We start from the raw sequence: 23,914 nt of genomic DNA, 5'->3' as shown, positions 1-23,914 counted from the left end.
CAACCACAGATAACTCTAGTATCAAGGAATTGGACACCATCTTTTGGCCCCTGTAGGCACCAGCCCTGCAGGTAATTCAGACAAACAATGCAGACAAAACACCCATACATTTAAAATAAATAAAGTCAGATTTTTTTAATTAATTCTTGGAGAATTTCTTACAATGTATTTGATCATATTTACCTCCCACTTCTTCCCCTAAATCTCAACATTCTGGATGATTACTGTTGGTTTTTCATCTGTAATCTTGCTATTTAAGCAACTCCGGGTTTAGAGCTGTGTAATTCTACTAGGCGGAAGCTCTTCACCTGTTTAAACCACTTTCTAAATCTTCTCATTGATCAGAACAAAATCAGCCCTCAAGCCTGGCCTGGGGGAACAGCACTCCTCCTTTCCAGCTCTGCTCTTCTGGGTTCCCAGTTCCTGGTCTTTCTATTTGTAATGCAAAGTTCATTCCTAGCTCACACCCTTAGACATGGCCTTCTCTAAGTCTGAGAATGTTCTTTCCCAGCCTTCATAGTCTTCCTCATCACTATTCAAGTCTGCTTGGAAAGGCCTTCCTCCCTACATACACCTCTAAATACAATAGCCACCAGCCTCCCTCACCCAGCCTTTCTTTTCTTTGGAGCAAGTTTTGAAATCATCACTTATTTGCTCATCTGTTTAGTATATCTTCCACACTAGAAAAAAACTCTATTTTAGCCACCATATCTCCAGCAGCTAAGACAGGGCTCAATGCAATGGCTTATTAATGCATATAGCTTTACTGAATAATGTATCAGAAATTAAAATTGAATTTTATATATTATAGATGCTTTCATGTTATAATTTCACATATATACATATCAAAGAGGAGACCAGGAGTTCCAGGTCATCTTCTAAAACACAGAGCCCCAGGCCACCCCATCCTGGGCTACAACTTGCTACACTAGTCTGTTTCAAAACTAACAAGGGCATGTACACACACACACACACACACAAACACACACACACACAAACACACACACACACACACACATTTATCATAGCAGTTACAGGAGCAAGGAGTTTCACTGCCTCAACAAAAATCCAAATTAGCCGTTTAAGACTAAGTTTGTAAAAAGTGATTCATCTAGTCAGCAGATATTTACTTAAACACTTCAAGTGTTCAAGACACAACTGTGGGGGAATACAAAACTATGTTAAGGCCTGGTACCTGCCTTTGAGACTTTTGTTTGCTTTTCTGAAACAAAAATCTTTCTATGCAGCCTGGCTAGTCTTGAACTGTGGTAATCCTGTCTCAGCTTCCCACAGGCCATCCTCATTGAGATGGTATTTTTAGAATAAATGGAAAATGACAGGTGTGTCCAATGGGAACAAATAGAGAAAGAGTTACACAAGCCACAACAAAGGGTTTTTGGTTTTGTTTTGGAGACAAGGGTTTCTCTACATAGCCCAGGCTGTCCTGGAGCTCACTATGTAGACCTGGCTGGCCTTGAACTCGGAGAGATCCACCTGCCTCTCTCTGTCTCCTGAGTGTTGGGATTAAAGGTGTGGGCTGGGCGGCCACCATGCCAGGCCAACAGCAAAGGTTAAGAGATTTCTACCGCTTTAGAAAGGGTAGGGCTAGAGGTCCAGGAAGACAGGGCCAAACAAGCAGTCAAGATCTGTGACCCGAGTCGGGCGGTGGTGGCGCATGCCTTTCATCTCAGCACCTGGGAGACAGAGGCAGGCAGATCTCTGCGAGTTCGAGGCCAGCCTGGGCTGCGGAGCGAGTTCCAGGACAGCCAGGGCAACGCAGAGAAACCCTGTCTCGAAAAAGACAACCCACCAAACAAAAGATCCGTGGCCTGGCTGAGCCAAACTGCACACGCTGGAATACAAGTGCTGTGTAGGAAAACTACGCAAAAGCACACAGGTACCAAAGCACAGAGGCTCGTCCACACTCCCATTTAGTAGCGACAGAATCTACGCGTTTTGTTGGGGGGAAACTGGCCCTCTTTGGGACCCGCAGGAGCCTCCTTCGGAAGCGACACGGGGTCGGTCATACACCGTTCCTTCTGGGTCTATGGCACTCCGCAGGGCCTGACAAGTTCTAGCTGGCGGGGAGTGCGTGCACTGGCTCCCAGACCGCTCGCGCCTTACCTTAGCCCGCTCGGTGGTGTCCACCCAGTACAAGGCGATATTTCGGGCGATCAGGACCTCCTGGACCCTCTTGGGCAACACCTTCTCCATCACCTGCCTGGGGGTCAGCGGCACGCCTTGAGCCTGGGCCTCGCACCCGGACACGAACTGCAGCAGCTCCCTCTGCGAGTGAGGACAGGGCGCCAGCAGGAAGACGGCGTTGCCAAAGCCCCCGAGCGCCGCCTGGGCCTCCTTGGCCTCGCTCTCGGCGTCCAGCAGCCTCCGGCCGCTGCTCCGCAGGATCGGCTTTGTGGGCGACGTGATCTCGGGCCGATCCCACTGGTAGTCGAGCAGCGTCTCCATCAGGGCGCCGTGCGTGTGCGTGGCCCTGGGCGTCGGGCCGGGCAGGTGGGCGCCCGGCGCGCGGTCCCCGAGCCGGGTCTCCAGCTCGTCCTCGAAGTCCTCCCAGGAGCGGCTCCCCAGCCCGCGGAAGTCCGACACGCGGGAGGGCCGGCTCCGGGCCCCCTGGGAGTCGAAGAACTTGAAGGCCCAGTGGACCCTGGCCAGGCCGAAGCGGCAGCTGAGGTAAGTGAGGAGGCGCAGGGCGGCGCGCCGGGCCGGGCCGGGCCGAGCGGCGTCGCCCGCGGTGTCCACCAGCAGCACCACTTTGGGACAGCAGGCCATCTCGGCCGCCCCCGGCGGAGCGGGGTGGGGGCTCCGCCCGGCCGCGCGCTGCCCTCCCCGAGGCAAGGCACTCGCTTCAGTCCACCAGCGCCACGGCCCGCTTCTCGGAGGCCCTGGCTCCGAAGGCTCCCGCGCTCCCCGGCAGCCGCTGCTATTGGAGGAGCCGGTCCCCAAGATCGCTTCCTATTGGCTGCGGGCTGAGCGTCAGTTACGTAGCCACTGCCCTGTTTGACCCTTAACTGGAAGGAGCTTGGAAAACCTCCGCTTGATTGGCCGAGGGTGTGTCTGTGGGCGGGGCGCTGGATTCCGGGAGAAGCTTAGTCCCCATTGGCCTGAGCCTCGGTTTTAAAATTTAAAGAGGCGGGACTTCGGGGGCGTGTTGCGGGTCGGAGGCGGGGCCTGCGTCCTGGGACCCTGGAGCCTGGGTGGCGCCTGGAAGGGGTTTGGCGAGTCCCGCTCGCTTTAGACTGCTCCTAAGTCTTTTAGGGGACGGATTCCGATGACGGAGGCTTGGATTTTTTTCCCCGTGAAGCTAAACTTCATAATCCCCACGCTCGGGAGGCCGAGGGAGCAGGATCGCGGGTTCCAGGTCAGCCGCGGCTGCCTAGCTAGGCCACCGGAGCGGGTAGGTAGCACAGTGGAAGGACTGTGGATATTGTGAAGGACAGGAAGGCAGGGAAGGGTTTCCGGGAAGGCAGGGAAGCGACAGGATTCGTGTTTTGAGAAGAGCACTCGGGGGTCCTGGGTGGAAAAATCAGAAGACACAGGAGTCTGCAGGACATCTGGGAGGCTGTTTTACAGAGTACCTAAGCTAGTTCATTGGATGCAGAAAAATTATGCTATATTATACTATATTCCCAGAGCCCGCCTTTTTAAAAAAAAAAAAAAAAATCTTACCCCTCATCCATTCAATAGCTGTCAATGTCATTTCAGATCCTGGGAGCTGTTCTGATTCAGTGCTAACAAGATCAAGAGGCAAATCACCTCCATTTCTGTAGATACGTTTTGAACGAGATTGTTGTTCTTGAAAATGTGTACCTATGTCAGTCACCTTTAGTTTTGTAAAGACAGCATGTACCTGGCTCGATATTTGGCCAAGCTAGCAAAATAATAAGTGTTGTTTTTGCCAGAGGTTAACATTGGAGAATGGGGGAAATTTGTTAGAGTGGGAAAACATGCTTGTTTTTGATGTATAAATAAAGATGGCTGGAGCTATTCAGGGACAGCCACTTGTGTGAAACTCATCTGGTGGTCGGACAGTTCATTTCTTCATGCCAACGTGCCTTCCTAGTCTCAGGACCTGAATCCAGGCTGCGGCAGGACCGCAGCAACATATGTGGGGGATACAGATTCAATACCTTTCTGTGTGTATTTTTTTTAAGATATGAGTCTACCTGTATGCCAGAAAAGGGCATCAGATCCCATTACAAATGGTTGTGAGCCTGAATGCCAGAAAAGGGCATCAGATCCCATTGTAGATGGTTGCAAGCCACCACGTGGTTGCTGGGAATTGAACTCAGGACCTCCGAAAGAGCAGCCAGTGCTCTTAACCTCTGAGCCATTTCTCCAGCCCCTCTATATGTATTTTTTATAGATTTATTTTATTATATTTAATTATGAGTAGGTATGTATGTCTGCATATGGGTATGTTCACATGAGTGTAGGTGCCCATGGACTGTAGAGGCTTCAGGTCCCCTGGACCTTGTGAGCTGTCTGATGTGGCTGCTGGGAATCGAACTCTGGTCCTCTAGAGAACAGCAAGTGCTCTTAACCACTGAGCCACCTCTCCAGCCCCTCTAATGTAACTGTGTTCGAGAATGCTGGTCTACACTTTATGGCAGTGGCTTTGGACCAGGGCTCCTGTGGTGGGGATGGTGAACCGTGATTGTGTTAAGGACATATTCCAGATGTGGCGCTAACAGTAGTTGCTGACAGATTGCAGGCTATAATAATAACTTCTAGGTTTAGAACCTGAAAGTCGAGTAGAAGGGAGAGAAGGAGTGAGGAAGTGAGGAAGCGGCAGCAGATCAGGCTCTAGTTAGGCAACGTGATGATTAGGATGCCAGCTGGACCCCTGTGATGATTAACCTTGTCAACTTGATGTGACCTAAAATCACCTGGGAGGGGTCTCGATGAAGGATTGTCTACATTGGACTGGCCTGTGGGCCAGTCTTTGTGGGAAGCCCCAGCCCACGGTGGGTAGCACCACTCCCTAGGCAGAAGGGCTTGACCTCTACAAGTGAGAAATTGTGCTGGACGCAAGGAAGCGAGCATGCATGAATTCATTTCTCTCCGCTCCTGACCGTGTTCTGGCTGCTTTAAGTTCCCGCTGCCTTGATGTCTCCACCTGGAACTGTGAGCTAAGAATCAATCTTTTCACCCCCTGCGTTGCTTCTTGTCGGGATATTTTAATCACATCAACAGGAAGGAGGCTAGGGCAGCCCCCAAGTGGGGACGTTTCAGGTGTGCTGTTAGATACGGAGCATAGAGCAGTGGGGAGAAGTTGGGGCAAAGAGGTAACTTGAAAATGATGAGTACCTAGCTGCCATCAAAAGCCCCAGGCTAGATGAGCTTACCCAGGTGTCTCAGCGCCAGGTGGTGGGGGTGGGTGGGGGTGGGGGGTGTAACTGCCACCTGAGTTGTGGGTGTGAAGAATGGGAACTTAGATGCTTCCCAACTCAGAAAGAAGGCTGGCTTCACAATCACCGTGGCTAACTCAGACTTGCTGGCTGTGATGGCCAGGAAAATGAATCCTCAGTTGGCCTCCTTTCAAGGTAAATTGAAAATCGATGGTAACAGGGGCCTCCAATGAAGTTACAAAGCTTTCAGCTTCAGTCAGGCAAAGCTAAGCTGTCAAGAGCTCCCTTGGGCAACTTCAGAAGCTCCGGATGAGATATGGAGACATGTAGATATCCATGTCTCAGTGTCAGAACCTGGACTGACCCTTCCCGTCAGCAGGGGATGTGGACAGTTGAGTTTCTCTTGAGCTCGGAGGTGAACAGGGCCTGCTGTCTAGTACTGCCCACGACTGTGCGTGACAAACCACTGTGGCAACAATGGTTTGGGGCAAATTTGAATTTCAGAATAAAATTAGGAACAATAAAATCAGGGCTGGAGAGTGGGCTCTGTGGTTAAGAGCGCTTGTTCTTGGAAAGGACCCAGGTTCGATTCCCAGCATCATCCACATGGAGGCTCCCCACCTCATTGGGCACCAGGCCTGCATGAGGTACACAGACATACATGCAGGCCAAACACTCATACACACAAAATAGTTAAATAATGTTTTCACAAGGACGGTAGACTGAACATAAATTGATTATTCTCATCCAGGGAGATGGCTCAGTGAGGATATGATGACCAGAGTTCAATCCCCAGAACCCACAAAAAGCCAGACTCAGTGGCTCTCAGCAATCCCAGCACTCCCACAGCAAAATGGGAGGCAGCGACGGGGAAAATCCCCTGGAAGCTTGAAGGGCTTGATGGTAGAGAGGAGAGACCCTGCCTCCACAGGCGGAAGGGGAGAGCCAACTCCCCAAAGTTGTTCTCTGACCTCCATACACCTGCCCACCTGTGACGTCACAGTGGGGAGGCCTTGGAGGCTGGGGCAGCTCAGTGCCTGGCAGCAGAAGCTGTGATAAGCTCACATCTCGCTGAATCAGAAAACAGTGCTTAGATAGGAAGCGAGACCTTCAAAGGCTCACCCCTAGTGACCTATCTTGTTCCACAATCTCCACACACAAAAAGCCACCACTGAACTGGAGACTGAGTGTTCAAACACGTGAACCTGGGGTGGACACTTCATTTTCAAACCGTAACAAGCAGCCTCTTTCTCTTTGTGGCCCTAGTACCTAGCCGAATGCATATTCAGTAAACTACGATAAAATAGTACCAAGAATTTATTTCTCCTGTTAGAAATGCAGGCCGATACCATAGAGTACCACCAGGGGGCGACGGCAGCCCTCCAGCAAGGGCTCTGACTTCTGTTTTCACGCAGAATGGCTTGTCCTTAATTTGCCTATGAAAAGCAGAAACCAGAAGTTTCCCCCACCCCGACACCCCCAAAAGACCTCCGGTGACTGAACGACTGCACCTGGGACACGTGAGTCCTTTTGGAGAAAGCTGCTTCCTTCTCTCCCCCATAAATAGAAATCAAGTATTTTTAGCACCTAGTGGGACCATCGAGATGGTGGGTATGCCTTATGGTGATTCTGCAAGGCAGGTGTTATTTTCCTCCTACACATGAGGGAACTGAGTCTCAGATTAATTCTCACAGCTAGCAAGAGAACCCAGGCCTGAGCCTCGTCTTCCAAAGTCCTCACTGCTTCCCCCAAAAGTTGCAGACAATCTCCTCTCCACTCTCCATCTTCCCACTGCCACCCAGCCAGCATTGAGTGGGCGGTCAGTGCTCCCGAGGCTGGCAGCAGATACTAGCCAGGGAAGTTGTGCTTCATCCCTGCTGACTGTACACCCAGCAAGCCTGTGACATATGCCTGTCTCCACCTTTCCTTAACAGGAGCATTATTCACTCTGCCTTTGAGAGCTGGGTAGTCAGGGGCCAGGACTGTGTGACTGGCAGACACCTGTGCAAAATAAAGTACCAACCCTCATTTTTTTTAAGTGGGGGGAGGGGCCGTGAAGAGATGGTTTAGCACTTAGGAGTACTTGCTGATCTTCCAAAGGACACAGGTTCGAATCCAAGCATCTACATGGCAGCTCACAATTGTAACTCCAGTCCCAGGGGATCTGATGCCCTCTTCTGGCCTCCTCAGGCACTGCACACATGTGGTACACAGACTTACACGCAGGCAAAACACCCACACGTATAGAAATGAATAAAAATTTATTTTCGGGTTAGTGGTTGAGAGTACTTTTTGCTCTTGCAGAGGACCCAGGTTTGGTTCCCAGCACCCACATGGTGCTTCAAACCATCCATAATGCCAGTTCCAAGAGATTTGGTGCCCTCTTCCAACCTCCACAGACAAATACACACTTGCAAGCAAAGTATTCGTACACATAAAAATAAAATGAGTCTAAAATTTTTTTGTTTTTTCCAGACAGGGTTTCTCTATGTAGCCTTGGATATCCTGGAACTCACTCTACAGATCAGAGTGATCAAACTCACAGAGATCCACCTTCTCTGTGATCCATCTTCTTCTTTGATCCCGAGTGCTAGGATCAAAGGTGTGCACCACCACCTGGCTTCTAAAATTTTTTAAAATTAAGAATTCAAGCCAGGAGGTGGTGGCACCCATCTATGAGTTTGAGGTCAGCCTGGTCTACAGAGTGAGTTCTGGACAGGTGGGACTCATGATTGAGTCCTATCACTGGTACTTGTGAAGGGGGGAGTGTGGAGGGGCCCCAAAACAGCTTGGCCACACAGCTGCCATGATAGGTTTAGGGGTGCAGACACAGCTTCTGTGACAGGATTACTGGCAGGCACCACCCAGATCCAGGAGAAGCCATGAGCTGACCCCACCCAGGGAAGGGGAAATACCCGACATTCCTAACATTCCCTATACCCCTAAACAAATGTCAGCCAATCAGGGTCCTGAACACTAGAAATCCCTCACCCCAACCTCTGCTATGATAAAAACCCCACCCCACCTGAGCTCAGGGTTCCCTGCTCTCACCACTGGGACAGACAGACAGAGAAACCAAGCCCTGAAGCTTGAAAATAAAGGCTCTTTGCTTTTACGTGCAGGATTCGGTCTCCATGGTGGTCTTTTGGGGTCCCCGCGATCTGGGCATCACAGAAGGAGAGAACCAGCTCCCAAAAGTCGTCCTCTGGCCGGGCCCTGGTGGCGCACGCCTTTAATCCCAGCACTCGGGAGGCAGAGCCAGGCAGATCTCTGTGAGTTCGAGGCCAGCCTGGGCTACCAAATGAGTTCCAGGAAGGGCACAAAGCTACACAGAGAAACCCTGTCTCGAAAAACCAAAAAAAAAAAGTCTTCCCTGACTGTCATACATGAATCATGGTACACACAAATGCACAAACCCACATACACAAAATAAATAAATGTAAAAGCAATTTTAAAATGATAAATTAAAAATAAAAATTATTTCAAGTTAGGTGTGGTGGTTTGAATACAAATGCCCCCCCCCAATAGGTCCGTAAGGATTGGCACTATTAGAAGGTGTGGCCTTGTTGGAGGAACTGCATCACTGGGGTGGGGCTTTGAGGTCTCAGATGCTCAAGCCAGGCCCAGTGTGGCATGTCTCTCTTCCTGCTGCCTGTGGATCCAGATGTAGAACTCTCAGCTCCTCCCGCACCACGTCTGCCTGAGGGCCACCACTGTGACATAATGGACTAAACCTCTGAACTGTTAGCCAGCCCCAGTGAAATGTTTTCCTTTGTAAGAATTGCTGTGGTAATGGCGTCTCTTCACAGCAATAAAACCCGAACTAAAGCCAGGTGGTGGAGACACGTGCCTTTAATCCCAGCACTCAGGAGGCTGAGAGTTCAAGACCAGCCTGGTCTGCAGAGTGAATTCCAGGACAGCCAGAACACAGAGGAACCCTGTCTCTAAAAAAAAAAAAAAAAAAAAAAAAAAAAAAAAAAAAAGCAAAAGCCAAAATAGATAGATAGATGATAGATAGATAGATAGATAGATAGATAGATAGATAGATAGATGATAGATGATAGATAGACAGACAGACCCTAGGACACGAGGTGAAGGGACTCTGGCCATCTTGACTGTGGTGGGCAAGGTCTATTCCCTTATTTGGCCACTCTCCTGAGGATGACCACCAAACTACAGCAACTACGGCTCACCTAATTAACACGCCCGATTAAAATTAAACACCTCATCCTAACACAGGGTTTCCCCTTTACTTATAAACTGCTATCTGCCTATGTGTCATGCCTGTCTCCTCTGTCCAGAGGCAGACTTTGTCCCTTCAGGACAAACACCCCTGGGCCCTTCCCTGGTCCCCTTCCCCTCCCCCTCCTCCCCTCTCTCTCTCACCACCACATCCTGGCCCGTTCTAGCACAGACCTCCCCTTTTTCTCCTCTTAACAATGACACCTGACGGTCATTTGCTGCTGCTGTTTTTCTGAGTCAGAGAGCAGCCACTTTAACTTTTCTTTCCTGTTTAACAAAGGATCTCTGTGAAAACAGGTGTTTGGGTGTGGCTTGCGCCTAATCTGGGGTCTGGGAAGAAGCCCCCACCGTTTATGGGGTGGATGTCTCCTTCACTAGGCATCATGGTTCATACCTAGAATCCCAGCACATGGAAGGCAAAAGCAGGAATTTATGCCAGCTCAGGCTACAGAGTGAGACCCTGTCTCAAAATAATATTATAATAATAATAACAACAACAACAACAACAAATACAATAAAACTTAAGAATTTAAAAGTGGCACCATCAGATTGTTTAACTAAACCCAGGTCCCTTCTAAGCATTCGGTCTCGAGGTTGGAGGGGCTGGAAATGGTTCAGCAGAGAATGTACAGAAGGTTCTGTTCCCAGCACCCGCATCAAGTCGCTTACAAATGCCTGTAACTCCAGCTCCAAGAGATCCAACGCCCTCTACTGGTCTTTGCGTGCACTGCACTCATATGCACGAATCCACACATAAATGTGAAAACTAAAAATTAAAATTAAAAAGAGGATGTTGGATTAGAGCAATAGTTCTTAACCCTGGCTACATGTTAGAGATCCTTGAGGGCTTTAGATGATAGATTCCAACCCAGTGGGGTTGGGGACATTACCTCTGAATAGAACATTACCTCTCTTTCTGAAACTGGTTTCTACATGAAAGAGGCATGGATGAAAATGCCCCCCTCTGCTGAAAAAGCCACCCAGCCGGGGTCATGGCGGACTCTGGCTGAGCAGGGAGCTTTCAGGTCTCCCGTGTGAGGAGGTCTGCTTCGTGAGATGTTCAACTGGGCAGATACAGACAATGGGTCCTGGAAAAGGGCAGGTCTTCCGGAAACACTCACTCTATGGTAGCCACTTGTCCAAGCGCCCACTCAGCCCAGCAGCTCAGCTCTGTAGTGCTGCCTGGCTCAGGCAAGACATCATTTGTGGCAGCATTTCTGGGCATGAATAGAAAACAGCTTTCCCAGCCCACTTCAACTGGCCTAAGCTGAGCCGTGGTCAGGAAGCAAAGAGAAAGCATTCTAGTTTTTTGGTTGTTTTTTTTTTTTTTTTTTTTTTGGGGGGGGGGGTTCTGCTTGTTTGTTTTTAAGAGAGTGTCTCTCCATTATGGAACTTCTTTTTTGTTATTGTTGTTTTGTTTGTTTGTTTTTCAAGACTGAGTTTCTCTATGTAACAGCCCTGGCTATCCTGGAACTCACTCTGTAGACCAGGCTGGCCTCGAACTCAGAGATCTGCCTGCCTCTGCCTCCTGAGTGCTGGGATCAAAGGTGTGCGCCACCACAGCTGGCTGAGAAACTGCATTTAATGAACACCTTCCGAATGCAGGACATCAAGGACAAGAGCATTCATATTTAATTCTCAAAAAAAAGAAAAAGAAAGAAAGAAAGAAACCCTTCAGAGTATTTTTTAAATCCCTCAGAAAGATTAAGTACCTTGCTGAACGTCTCATAGCTGAATGAAGGCACTCCCACTTCAGGGTGTGTGTGTGGAGGGGGGTGTGGTTTAGAGATGCCCTGAAGGTGGGATGGAGGACATTCCTCCGAGCTAAAGGCCTGAGACTTTGCCCTCTTCTCAATCCCACCCCCTCAGACTCCAGCAGTGCTCACTGGACAAAACCTGCCTTCTACAGGCTGGTGTGGTCCCAGACTCCTGTGGGCCCGGCCCTCCCTTTTCTGGCCAGGGGAGCGAGCTGTGACTGAAGGCAGCCAGGCATGGCTCAGTCCTGCCTTATCAGGACCGCGCAGAGCCTGGAAAGCCCTCGTATCAGGTGACGACTGTAGGCATGGCTTGGAACATTGTGTCAATGTTGACAGACATGGAGATTCAGGGGCTAAAGGTAGGGGCCTTGGGGAGGCATCTCCTTCTGGAGTCCACCGTGAGAGGGGCCAGAGCAGATGGGCAACATAGGCCCGAGCAGAGCTGAAAGTTCTTAGGAGGCCAGACCCCTCTGAAGCCGTTCACACCGCAGAGCGCCCACCCTGGTTCGGACACCTTTACTCCAGAGGAAGGGGCTTAAATTCCTCTTGATGCACTTGCGAGGGTTATAAAGGATCAGGAAATGAGTGGGCTCCTGAGTGCGGGAATGGAAAGGAATGGATACCTCAGATAGTTGGAGGGTGGGCAAAATTGAAACCTTCCCTAATGGGCTGTGGCCAGAGCCTGGCAAGGGCGGAGTAAATCCCGGGGCATCCTAGTGTGGTGTTGCGGTCTACTCCCTGGGAATCCATGCCTCCCCTTTCAGGAGTAAATCCCTGCAACTTCCCATCCTTGAGCAGAGCCCAGCCAGGGAGGGCTAAGCAGCAGGAGGGCCCTAAGACCTGATGGCCATCATGACCTGAATCCCACCCCGCCAGGCTCTTTGGGAGCAGGGGCTGGGAAATCCCTTTTAAACGCATTCTTCCAAAGCATAAGCAAGGCAAACTGGGGGTGTAGCTCAGTTTATAGAGTGCTTGTCTAGCTGACAAGAAAGCGTTGGGTTCAAATTGCCCCAGCCCTTCTGATGGGCTCTCTAGCACCGCAAACAGGTGTAGTCTGTAATGGTGGAGACAGGAGAATCGGGAGTTCAAAGCCATTCTTAGGTATGTAGTGAGTTCAAGACCAGCTTGAACCCCAAAACACTAATATATATTCACATTGGGCAACCACCATCTCATACATCTCATTAACTACTTCAGCATTCCATATCACAGCTTCATCTTAGAAACTATGTGACACACACACACACACACACACACACACACACACACACACAGATAAAACTATGATATGGAAGGCCAAAGCAGTTCTGGACATGGACGGAGGTTGGTGGTTGTGCAACAGTGTGAATGTAATTATTGCCACTGAAGTGAAAGATACCCTTAAAATGATTAAAAGTGTAAACTTTACCTTATATATTTTTTATTGCAATTTCAAGAGTACGGTACTGATTGCTTTTCTCAGTGGCAGAGCACCTGCTGGAATGCCTAATTCCCAGAACTTGGAAAGTTTGAGAAAGGAGCGGAGGGGAGGACGGGGGTGGGGGAGGAAGAGAAGGACGGGAGGGCAAGCATTCAAGATGGGCATGCTGTGCCACAGGGAGGTGGCTTGGGGGTCTTGGGGGGACTGGTGGGGATCCCTGAAAACCTAAAAGAGGAAGTGTAAAGGAAGGTGCTTCCAGCCGAAAGGAGGCTCCCAGGAGAACGTGGGCTCTGGCCAGGTCTGGGTGCAAGCTGGGCATGGAGAAATTGTCTTCTCCAAGCCCCTGGCTGTGACTCCAACGCCCCTCTCCTTCTCTAGCTTGGATACTTAAGTCATATTTGGACAGGGTCCTTTAGGAAGTGCTACCCAGGGCTGGAGAGATGGCTCAGAGGTTAAGAGCACTGACTGTTCTTCCAGAGGTCCTGAGTTCAATTCCCAGCAACCACATGGTGGCTCACAACCATCTGTAATGAGATCTGATGCCCTCTTCTGGCCTGCAGTCATACATGCTGTATACATAATAAATAAATAAATTAAAAAAAAAAAAAAAGAAGTGCTACCCAGAACCAGAAAAATAAGGAGGCAAAAATTTAGACCAAAATGAAGATCTCAAAATAAGATTTAGAGGTCCTCTCTAATCAGAGATAGCATCTACATTTAAAAAAATTAGCATTTTTACTTGAATTCAAAAATACATGTTGTAGCTACTATTTTCCAGCTAAGGACTTCATGCCAAAACTAGTATGAGTGATGTTTTATTATAGGAAAGTCATTTTAATGTCTGCTTAATGACTTTCAAAATGCCAATCATTCTGTTTTATTTTATTTTAGTGTGTGTAGCATGAATCTTAAAAGTTCTTATTAATAAAATCAAACCCAGGGCCAGTTATTGGGGTGAATGCTGGATGGTCAGAGACAGAACAAGCCACAGCTAACCTCACCTGGCCAACTTCTCAGATGGTCCTGTTTCCTCAGACTGGAAGCTTCTGAGTCCTCATCCTAATGGCTCTCAGCTGAACTGTGCTGCTCGAAACCTGAAAGCTTAACCAGCCAAACGCTTAACCAGCCAAATGCTGCTAGTTTCTGGTCCTCGCGCCTTATATACCTTTCTGCTTTCTACCACCACTCCCTGGGATTAAAGGCGTGATGAGTCACCATGCCTGTCTGTATCCTTGAACACATGGATTTCTGCCTCTGGAATGCTAGGATTAAAGGCGTGTGCTACCACTGCCTATCCTTTATGTTTAATATTGTGGCTGGTCTGTCTCTGACCTCAGATAAGTTTATTAGCATGCACAATATTTGGGGGAATACAATACCACATTTCCTCTCTTTTTGTCTAAAATTTAAAAAAAGCTTATAACTAATACAAGAAAAATTATATCCAGTAAGTATATACAATATACACAGCCAAGATTAGGTTAACGATGTCTAGTCCATTAACATTTGAGAGATTCAGATAAAAACTCCATTATATATATTAACAATGTCCAGTCCAGTAACATCTGATAAACTCAGACCAAAAAATTTTCATTACTTATCTATTTAAAACAAGTAGTTCCTTTTTAAAAGTAGATTCCATAATCCCCCTTTTTATCTTATCATATCCATATTCTCTCTTTTTCCTTTTCATAATACATTCAGTAGTCTACCTTTTGTCATTTTTATATCTTCCCCTTTCTCTTCAGTGTAGATTCAATGATCTACCTATTTATCCTATTATTTCTTTATCTTTTTTCTCAGAGTAGATTCAATGATCTATCTCATATCTTATTCTCTTTTTCTTTTTGCTTTCTAGGGGTGAAGATATCTTTAGGGAATCTTGAAAAGAAAATTTTTGGGTTAATTGTCAAGTCCTGTCTTTCTAAATGTTTGTTTCTGCTCTTCTCTAAAGAAATTTAACACTATTGGTCTTCTTGTAGTCCCAGTTCAATTAAAATTTAAAGCTGACTTTGGAGTTGGAGAATGGCTCTCTCCTTCTTTAAACTCAAGCATGTTGTTAAAAGGAAAATGCAAATTCCCTGTATCATGCCAGAATAAAAGAGCCATCTTCTGCTATGGGACAGGAGAAAAACCAAATTAATTAAGGGACTATTCTATTACTAATCTCAACTCTTTGATTCTCTTCTGATTCTTTAAACTTTTTCTTAAAGTATGAATTTTATATCAAAAATTACAAGATATATATATATATATATATATATATACACATTTTAAACTTTGTTAAGATATGGTCATATAGAGTACTAATTAATTCTAGAAAGAAAAAAAGGCTTCAATTAGCTGCATATATATGTCTTTGTGTTCGAGTCTCTTATCAGTTCTCTTCAGGAAATCACAGCTAGGCCTAACATCAACTGAAGTCTCCAGAAAGAAGATGGGGCCCCACAACAACAATAATTCCACGTGGACAATAATAATATCACTAAGCTGACAAACATTATCTACAGATCAGCTTTGAACTACAAAGTGCTCAGAGCAATTTTGAGAGAGCTAGCTGAGATGATCCAGTCTCAAAGACTGCTTGAATAAGGACTTGAGATAAACCCTGAACTTTGGCATCATACACAGACTGGATAACGAAGGATATAGTTACCTTTCCTAGAATTTGACAATTAACCTAAAATTTTTCTTTCAGGATAAAGATAACTTCTCCCATACCCAGCAGGAAGCAATTTTAAGAATATGACACCCACATTCCCAAAGAGGTGGTGTGGGGCGGGTGGTTTTTTGGTCTTTTTAATGGGTTTTGGGTCTGGGATAATTTTCATTGTTTAGGGGGGTTGGTTACAAGTTGTTGTCAAGGGTTAGGAAAAAGGCTAAGCAAAGGAGATTAGATTTAAGGTTCTTGTTTTTAAAAAAAAAAAAGAAAAAAAGAAAAGAAAAAGACAATTACTAGTTTAAATACTTTACATTGGATTGGATTGTTTTATATTATATACATATTTTATATATTGAAATTTATAGTTAGAAAATGCTATATGTATATTTCTAATTGTACTTATACAGTTCATCTAACAATGTAATGCAATTTTCTGATCCTTGAATGTTATTATTACCAACTATTAGGATATAAAGAAATGAAAGTTAGTAGTTAAACATTATAATAGAACTTGTAGTCATATTAGGTATATTTTCAAGATTGAGCAGATATATTTTAGATAGACAGGTCATCTTCAAACCCTTCAGAGATCTACAGAATATGGCATTTAAAATGTTTTAATAACTTAGAATTTTTTTTTGTTATGACTATGAGACATGTTGGCTCCTGGCAGTACCAATCTACTTCAGAGAAAATATGGGCATTGAAGAAACTGCATATGGAGTTAACTTTCATTGTGGCAAAAGTTAGCCACTGGACAACAAAGTATCCTCAAATCAACTGCTAACAAAGAGGACAGACAGGACAGGCTGTGTTCTCTGGAGAACTCTGCTTGGTCTACCTTCAGCATCCTGGGTCCAGGAACCAAGAGAGCTGGCCCATTCGGGTCTTCAGGGTCCTCTCTCTGCCCCACCTTGTAAGTGTGACAGTTACTGAAGCCTCTGTGGGGGTTGGAACTTCCAGATCAAAGCTGGAATGGCTACCCACTACAGATCTCTGTGAGTTTGAAGCCAGCCTGGTCTACAAAGAGAGTTCCAGGACAGCAGGGCTATTACACAGAAACCCTGTCTCAAACAACAACAAACAAAAACAAAAAAAGGAAGACAGGAAGGAAGGAAGGGAGGGAAGGAGCTGAGTATGGTGGTCCACGCCTTACTCTGGAGGCAGAGACAGGTGGATCTCTGTAAATTTGAGGCTAGCCTGGTCTACACAGCTAGTTCCAGGACAGTCAGGGATACTTAGAGAGACCAGAGACAGACAGACAGACAGACAGACAGACAGACAGACAGACAGACAGACAGACAGACAGACAGGCTGCTTGGAGATAAATGCCTCCTGGTACAACACCAGGTAGCAGGCCCAGGTGGGACTGCCTCAGCTGCCTCCATGTTCACCCTGAGCTTCACCCTTCCTGCCCTCCTGGCCTTTGGACTCTTCTGCCCACTCTGACCTGCCGAGGCAGGTGGGCCTCTGTGAGTTCCAGGCCAGCCTGGTCTACGTAGCAAGTTCCAGGAGAGCCACAACTGCCTACATAGTGAGACCGTGTCTCAAAAAACAGGTGGGTATGTAGCTCAGTGAGAGAATGTTGTCTAGCATGCACCAGGGCCTGTGTTCAGTCTCCAGCACTGCCCAGAAAAAAATAGCACATTCTGTTTGCTTGTTTTTCAGTTTTCTTTTGTGTTTTTTTTTTTTTTTAAGAGAAAGAGGACTGTCTCATGTAGCCCAGGCTACCTTATTCCCTATTGAATGAAGAAATGAAATAAAAGGAGGAGGACACAACTACTTCTCGAGTGTGGAGAAGATGTTTTATTGTAGCTATAAGGGAGAAAGCAGACAGACAGAAGAGTCCAGGCCAAACATGCTGATCGACTAAACCAGACCATGAGAGGAGAGAGGGGAGGGGAGCAAGAGAGGAGCCACCAATCAAGAGAGGCAGGCAGGGCCAAGAGACCAATTTAACCAAAATGGCTGAGTTATGTAGGGATGGTGGGGGGAGAGAAGCCCAGCCCCTGGGAGGGAGAGGTGAGATAGGGGGCAGGTGAGAAATGCTGGGAGGAGCCACAGGGACTGAGTGAGACTTGTTCTGGGTTTGAGATCAGCCATTCCAGCCTTTTGTTGATGATAAGGGGCTAAGTAATCTCTCTGTAACTACTTCTGGCTGAAATTGGGGCATCATTGTTGGGGTCCAGGAAGGCTGGAATGATGGGCAGAGGACAGGTAGAGCAGAGTGCATGCTGCCTAGGTTTTGAGGAGCCACCTGGAGTTAGTGAAGTGGTAGGCTGCTTTGGAGCAGTCTAGGATGCAGGACCACTTGGGGCTAGCTGCTTTGGAGTTGTCTAGGATACAGATTCCAAAAGCATACCTGGTGCTGGTAAGTTGTAGATGGTCTTGGAGCAGTCTGAAGTTGACTTGAAGCTTGATGGGACAGATAGACTAGGGAGGAAAGATAAAGTTACGGAGTTTAGGGGAATTCTTTTTAATTATTTGGGGTTTTTTTTGTTTGTTTTTTGGGTTTTTTATTTTTATTTTTTGGTTCTTCCGAGACAGGGTTTCTCTGTGTAGCTTTGCGCCTTTCCTGGAACTCTCTCTGTAGACCAGGCTGGCCTCGAACTCACAAAGATCCTCCTGGCTCTGCCTCCCGAGTGCTGGGATTAAAGGCGTGCGCCGCCGCCGCCGCCGCCGCCGCCGCCGCCGCCGCCGCCGCCGCCGCCGCCGCCGCCGCCGCCACCACCCGGCTAATTATTTGTTTTTATTCTATGTGTATTGGTGTTTTTGCCACAACTGTTGGGTCCCCTGGAACTGGAATTACAGGCAGTTATGAGCTACTATGTGGGTGCTGGGAATTGAACCTAAGTCCTCTAAAAGAGCAGTCAGTGCTCTTAACCACTGAGCCATCTCTCCAGCCCCTAGGGGAAAATTTTTATCTTGGGTGTACATTAGAAGCTTTTAGGCCCATGGTCCTGGTCGTTGGGTGAGGGGAGTCCCAAGACCACAGAAGAAAGAGAAAGAGATATACCCCACCCTCAGGAACACTTATCTGGATTCCATTTGACCTGACCAGAAGAGGAAGAGAGAGAGATACACCTCACCCTCAGGAACACTTATCTGGATTCCATTGACCTGCAAGACTCCCTGAACTTTACATGGATTTTTTTTTAAGTTTATAGAAAGAGATAAAAGTTATAGATATATTAGTATTACCAGTATTCATATTCTGTACTGAAATCCACATTGTAGATGTAGAAAAACAGACTCACACCTTTGAGCCATAGTAAAAGCTTAGGGACTCAAAGGAAGTATTCTGGGCTAAAAGCAGTAATGCTCTTTTCTCTGTCTAGAGGTCTGAATAGATAGATTGGACAGAGATGTTTTCAGCACAATGAGAAGCATTTTTTTTTTCTCAAGACAGGGTTTCTCTATAGCTCTGGAGCCTGTCCTGGACTAGCTCTGTAGACCAGGCTGGCCTCGAACTCACAGAGATCCACCTGCCTCTGCCTCCCAAGTGCTGGGATTACAGGTGTGCGCCACCACTGCCCGGCATTTGTTTGTTTGGAGAAGCATTTTTAATTCTGTATTTAGAAGACAACCAGAGGAAATTCAAAATTTGTGACTTTGATAACAGTAGCAGTACTTTAGCAGGGCTGGATTAATAGTTTATCAGAACTCCGTTAATTAATGTTAAAACTCTGAACTTTTGGAGCCTTAGTGTAACAATAGCATAGAGAGGAAAGAGATATGAAACATTTTTAAACATTGTTGTGGAATATTATTTTAAGATGTTACATTTGTTTATGCTCTGAAACATTTGTTTAATGATGCAAAGATGTGTTGCATTCTTTTATGTTGCATTTGTTTAACTCTGTGAAGCTGTGTTACTTTGCCTGTCTAAAACACCTGATGATCTAATAAAGACCTGAATGGCCGAAAGTAAGGCGGGAGAAAGGACAGGTGGGGCTGGCAGGCAGATAGAATAAATAGGAGAAATCTGGAAAGAAGAAAGAGCACATGAGGGGGCTGGAGAGATGGCCCAGTGGTTAAGAGCACTGACGGTACACAGAGAACCCGGTTTCAATTCCCAGCATCCACATGGTGGCTCACAACTGTGTGTGGCTCCAGTGGGGGGACCCAACATCCTCACATAGATATGCATGCAGGCGGGCTGGAGAGATGACTCAGAGGTCAAGAGCACTGACTGATCTTCCAGAGGTCCTGAGTTCAATTTCCAGCAACCACATGGTGGCTCACAACCATCTGTAATGAGATCTGGTGCCCTGTTCTGGCCTGCAGTCATACATGCTGTATACATAATAAATAAATAAATCTTTAAAAAAAAGAATACCATTAAAAAAAAGATATGCATGCAGGCAAAACACCAGTGCACATAAAAATAAAAATAAATAGATTATTTTTAAAAAAGGAAGAGCAAGCCAACAAGGAACGAGAAAAGAAAGGGCCAGCCACCCAGCTACACAGCAAGCCATGGAGTAAGAAATAATAAAAGGTATACAGAGGTAAGAAAAGGAAAAGGCCCAGAGGCAAAAGGTAGATGGGATAAGTTAAGAAAAGCTGACAAGAAACAAGCCAAGTTAAGGCCGGGCATTTATAATTAAGAATAAGTTTCTGTGTGTGCATTTATTTGGGAGCTAGGTGGCAGGCCCCCCAAAAGAGTCAAAAAGCCAGAAAAGTATAAAAAAGCTAACAACAAAACCTGTCTTGTGAGTTTATCTCTTTCAAAGTGAAGTCTGTCAACAAGGTAAGCTGTGTCTACCTTTCTCAACAAGAGACCTAGTAGCTCTAGAAAGAAGGCCTGATTTTATACATAAAATAATCTGAACAGGCAGCCTCGGCCTTGCCGGGAGGAGATGGTTTGCTTGCTGTTGTTAACATAAAACTACAGTTAGTCACCACTATCATCGGATCTGAGAAGGATGAATTTTAGCAGTAAGTCTAATCCAAATGACCTACATATCAATTAGGATGACAGACTTAATGCAGCCTGTACGGTGACTCTAGGCTCCTAGATGGTCTAGATGACTTTGTTGGTGACAGACTGTCTTTGGCACTGCATCTTCAGCTGCTGCACAGGACAGCATGGTCCTTCAGCGGCCAGATCCAGAGGGTCTCAGAGTTTTCCTGAGGAGAAGGAACTTGGGAAAACTGACCTGCCTTGGCCAGGCAGAGTAGGGCAATAAATCCAAAAGTGTCCACAGTTTGGGCAGGACTCTGGTGGCAGGCGATGCATGGGGCAGTTTTCCCCAATCCAGGTGGAGTCGTGGGTGCCCCATTAGCCTCTTGGAGACTTCGGGGTTGCTGCTAGGATCCGGAAGATTTTTTATTAAACATTTTAAATTCCATATTCAGCAGATCTCTGAAGGGTTTGAAGATCATTATCTATTAAGTATACCTGATTTTAGACAAAAGTGGTTGTTTTTTTTTTTTGGTTACTGACTTTAGACTTAACCTTGAAAACATATTAACAAAGTTAGGAAAAACAAAGAGGACAGACATATTTTCAAGTCAGTTGCTGTTAACCTGAGTAGACCTTAGGAATTCATAAACCTTATTTATCAAATATATTATTTAACAACCTATGTTATTTCTTATCGAAACTTTCTAGAAGCCTGCTGTTAACACAGTTGACAAAGACATAAGTAGTTAGACATACGTCTCTAAGTCAGCTCTTGTTATTTGAGTAGACCTTTATAACCTTAGGAATTTATAAACCTTGATTATATTTCCTCATAAAAACCCATCCTAATCCAAAATACTTTGGAGGCCTATGGCTGTCTCTGTAGTCTAAAAAGGAGGTACAATGATAAGCAGTAGGACTAAAAAGTTTTATAATTGTTACGCTAGTTGCGTTATACCACGTGGTCATCTTAACCAAGATGGTGATGAAGTCACATGGCATGTACCCCTTAACCTTAGTAAAGATGGCTACTAGTTACATGGTTGCTTCCAGACTGATGAAGTCATCAGCCAAGATGGAGGCAAGTCACATAGTTACTATTTAAAACATCTGTTTTCCTAGTAGATATATTTTTTAAATAAGAGTTGAATCCTAGCTACACACACACACACACACACACACACACACACACACACACACACACGTACTTTAAATAAGTGAATCACATCCAATATGCTGTAGCAAACTAAGATTACTTATGTAAAAACTTTTAACTATAAGCCTTATGTTATAAATGTTAAGCTTTTTGTTACAAATTTTACAGATTTTTTTAACCACACCCAGTGAATTTACAAGTCCTGAGATAGTGAGTATCTGCATAAGTAAGTCTTAGAAGATTTCTTGAGAGCAGAGCTCCAGGAAATTGTAGCAATAAGGGACTTTTGGGAGTGTAGAGCAGGTGAAGTTTAGCTATCAGAGACTTGGAATCATTTGTTGGTGCAGTGGCAGAGGTTGTTATCGTGTGAGAGAATTTAGACATCAAGTGTGCCATTTTGTGGCCATTTGCTGTGTACTGAGGCCAAGCCATTTGTAGTACGACAGTGAGACTTTAATAAAATCTCAGAGTCGAGGAAGGAATTGAGTCTGAGGAGAAAAGGAGTAAGTGCCATGGAATAAACTCTGCCATAGGGAGACTTCCAGTCAGCTCCAAGAGGGAGTGGAGAGGCAGGGAACAGCGTAGCCCTGAGGGATGAGGAGGAACAAGCCGAAACTCCACCCGAGGAAGGGTTCCAATGTCATAGAGGCCAGCCGTGAGGCAGGGAGAAGCTGCAGGCTTAGGAAGTAGATGTGCCCTCGTGGTGAGGTCCCTGTGTGCATGGCAGAGAGATATCCATGTGGTGGGTGCCCTGCAAGGTATAGCAAGCTCCAGGAGCCAGAGAGAGGACACTTACTGAACAGGCAAGGAGAGACGGATGGTTAGAGCAGATGGAGGGGAGAAACGGCCCGAGAGGCAGACTCTAGAATTGGAATCAAATATGGCAGGTCTCAGAAGCCAGCAGAAACAAGTGACCCATACATCTCTTAGGAGAGTCAAATCTGCAGCTTGGTTCAGAAAGGCTAAGTCCCTTGGAAGGGAACTCATATGCGCCACTCCCAGGGTTTAAGCATCAGATGAATGAAAAAAAAATTAAATAAAAGGAGGAGGACATGACAACTGACCTGGGGTATGGAGGAGGCTTTCACTGGAGCTCTAAGGGAGAAGGCAGGCAGAGGGAGGAGTTCAGGCTGAACATGGCTGGCAAACTAAACCAGACCACGAGAGGAGAGAGGGGAGGGAGAGCAAGAGAGGAGCCACCAACCTGAGAGGTGGCCTGGGCCTAGAGACTGGCAGTAGCCAAAATGTCTGAGTTATGTAAAAATCAGGCTTGGGGAGGGAAGTGAAGCCCAGCCCCTGAGAGAAAGAGGTTTAGGGTGGGGGTGGGGTGAGAAGTGCTGGGAAGAGCCACAGGTGCCGAGTGAGCCTTGTCCTGGGTTTGAGACCTAACATCTATGTGACCAAAGCTGGCATCTGACCCAGAATCCTCCTCCAAAAGACCCCAGTGCAGGAATCTCAGGTGTGTGCTGTAACACCCAGCTAGCACATTCTAGAAAATTCCCAACTGTGGCCTGAACAGGAGCCACTGGTCACCACCACCACTGAATGCTCCCTGGATCATCTCTTGGGGAGTTCTCTGCCATTAACAGGTCCCCCATTCTCCCTCTCTCCCTTCCTTTCTCTCCTCCCAATTTTCCCCTCTTCCCTCCCTCCCTTTCTCATTCAGAGTGGGCTCCAGATGCTTAGGTGCTTCCTAAGAAAGCACCCCAAAGTTCAGTAGCTCCAAGAAAAGCTGAGGACTGGTTTTGCTGACAGATCTTCCATGTGGCCAGGTTTCGTTCAGTGAGACCAGGGTTCATCTCTGATCCACAAGGCGTCGGGCTTGACCTGGCCACAGTCTCCTCACGACCATCCACTGGATTTTTTTATTTCCATTATTTATGTACAAAAGTGACATGGCTCTTGTTCAGATCCACTTGGTCCGTGTGGAGATGGACACACTGAATCACAAGTCTGCCTTTGTCAAGTGAGCGTCTTTCTCCAGCTCCACGACATGGCTCCATGTCGTCTTGGAAGCTTGTCATCAGCCATGATGCCAGCATTCACGGCAAAGTCTATGTATGAATCAAGTCTTGGTTTCTTGTTTTTATTGATTGGCTGATTGGCTACGATGAGTGATGGCAAAATATTAATCATTCAAATTCAGTTTAAAATTGTGCTGTCTGTAGCCATGACATGGTGAATAGCAATGCATGTATGGTGAAATGTTCTCCTGGTTGAAAATTACTCTCTGACTCAGCAAAGGTGTGTCTTCCATGATTAACTAATGAAGCTCCAACCTGTTCTATTGTTTCTTTTCCTCTTCCTCCCTAACATAAAAGTGTCAACCAACATTTGTGTCAGAATGAGGATGAGTAACCAAGGGTTGGCTACAGGTACAAGAGCTGGGCAATAAATAAATA

At 46.5% G+C, this 23,914-nt stretch overlaps 1 protein-coding gene across 1 annotated transcript in view; it reads right to left on the bottom strand.

The window, feature by feature from the left end:
• Positions 1–2,901, bottom strand: part of Ticrr (TOPBP1 interacting checkpoint and replication regulator) — a 40,807-nt gene extending 37,906 nt beyond the window's left edge. Inside the window, exon 1 of the mRNA XM_042278495.2 lies at positions 2,125–2,901. Coding sequence (XP_042134429.2) covers positions 2,125–2,787 — 663 coding nt within the window. The 5' untranslated portion in view covers positions 2,788–2,901. The remainder of the gene's footprint in view (positions 1–2,124) is intronic.
• Between the last annotated feature and the right edge of the window lie 21,013 nt (positions 2,902–23,914).

Source organism: Peromyscus maniculatus, chromosome 1 (assembly GCF_049852395.1).
Source record: "Peromyscus maniculatus bairdii isolate BWxNUB_F1_BW_parent chromosome 1, HU_Pman_BW_mat_3.1, whole genome shotgun sequence".
In the NCBI taxonomy this organism is placed as follows: Eukaryota; Metazoa; Chordata; class Mammalia; order Rodentia; family Cricetidae; genus Peromyscus; species Peromyscus maniculatus.
Note: the sequence above shows the minus strand (reverse complement) of the source record. Positions and strands in the feature narration are given on the sequence as shown.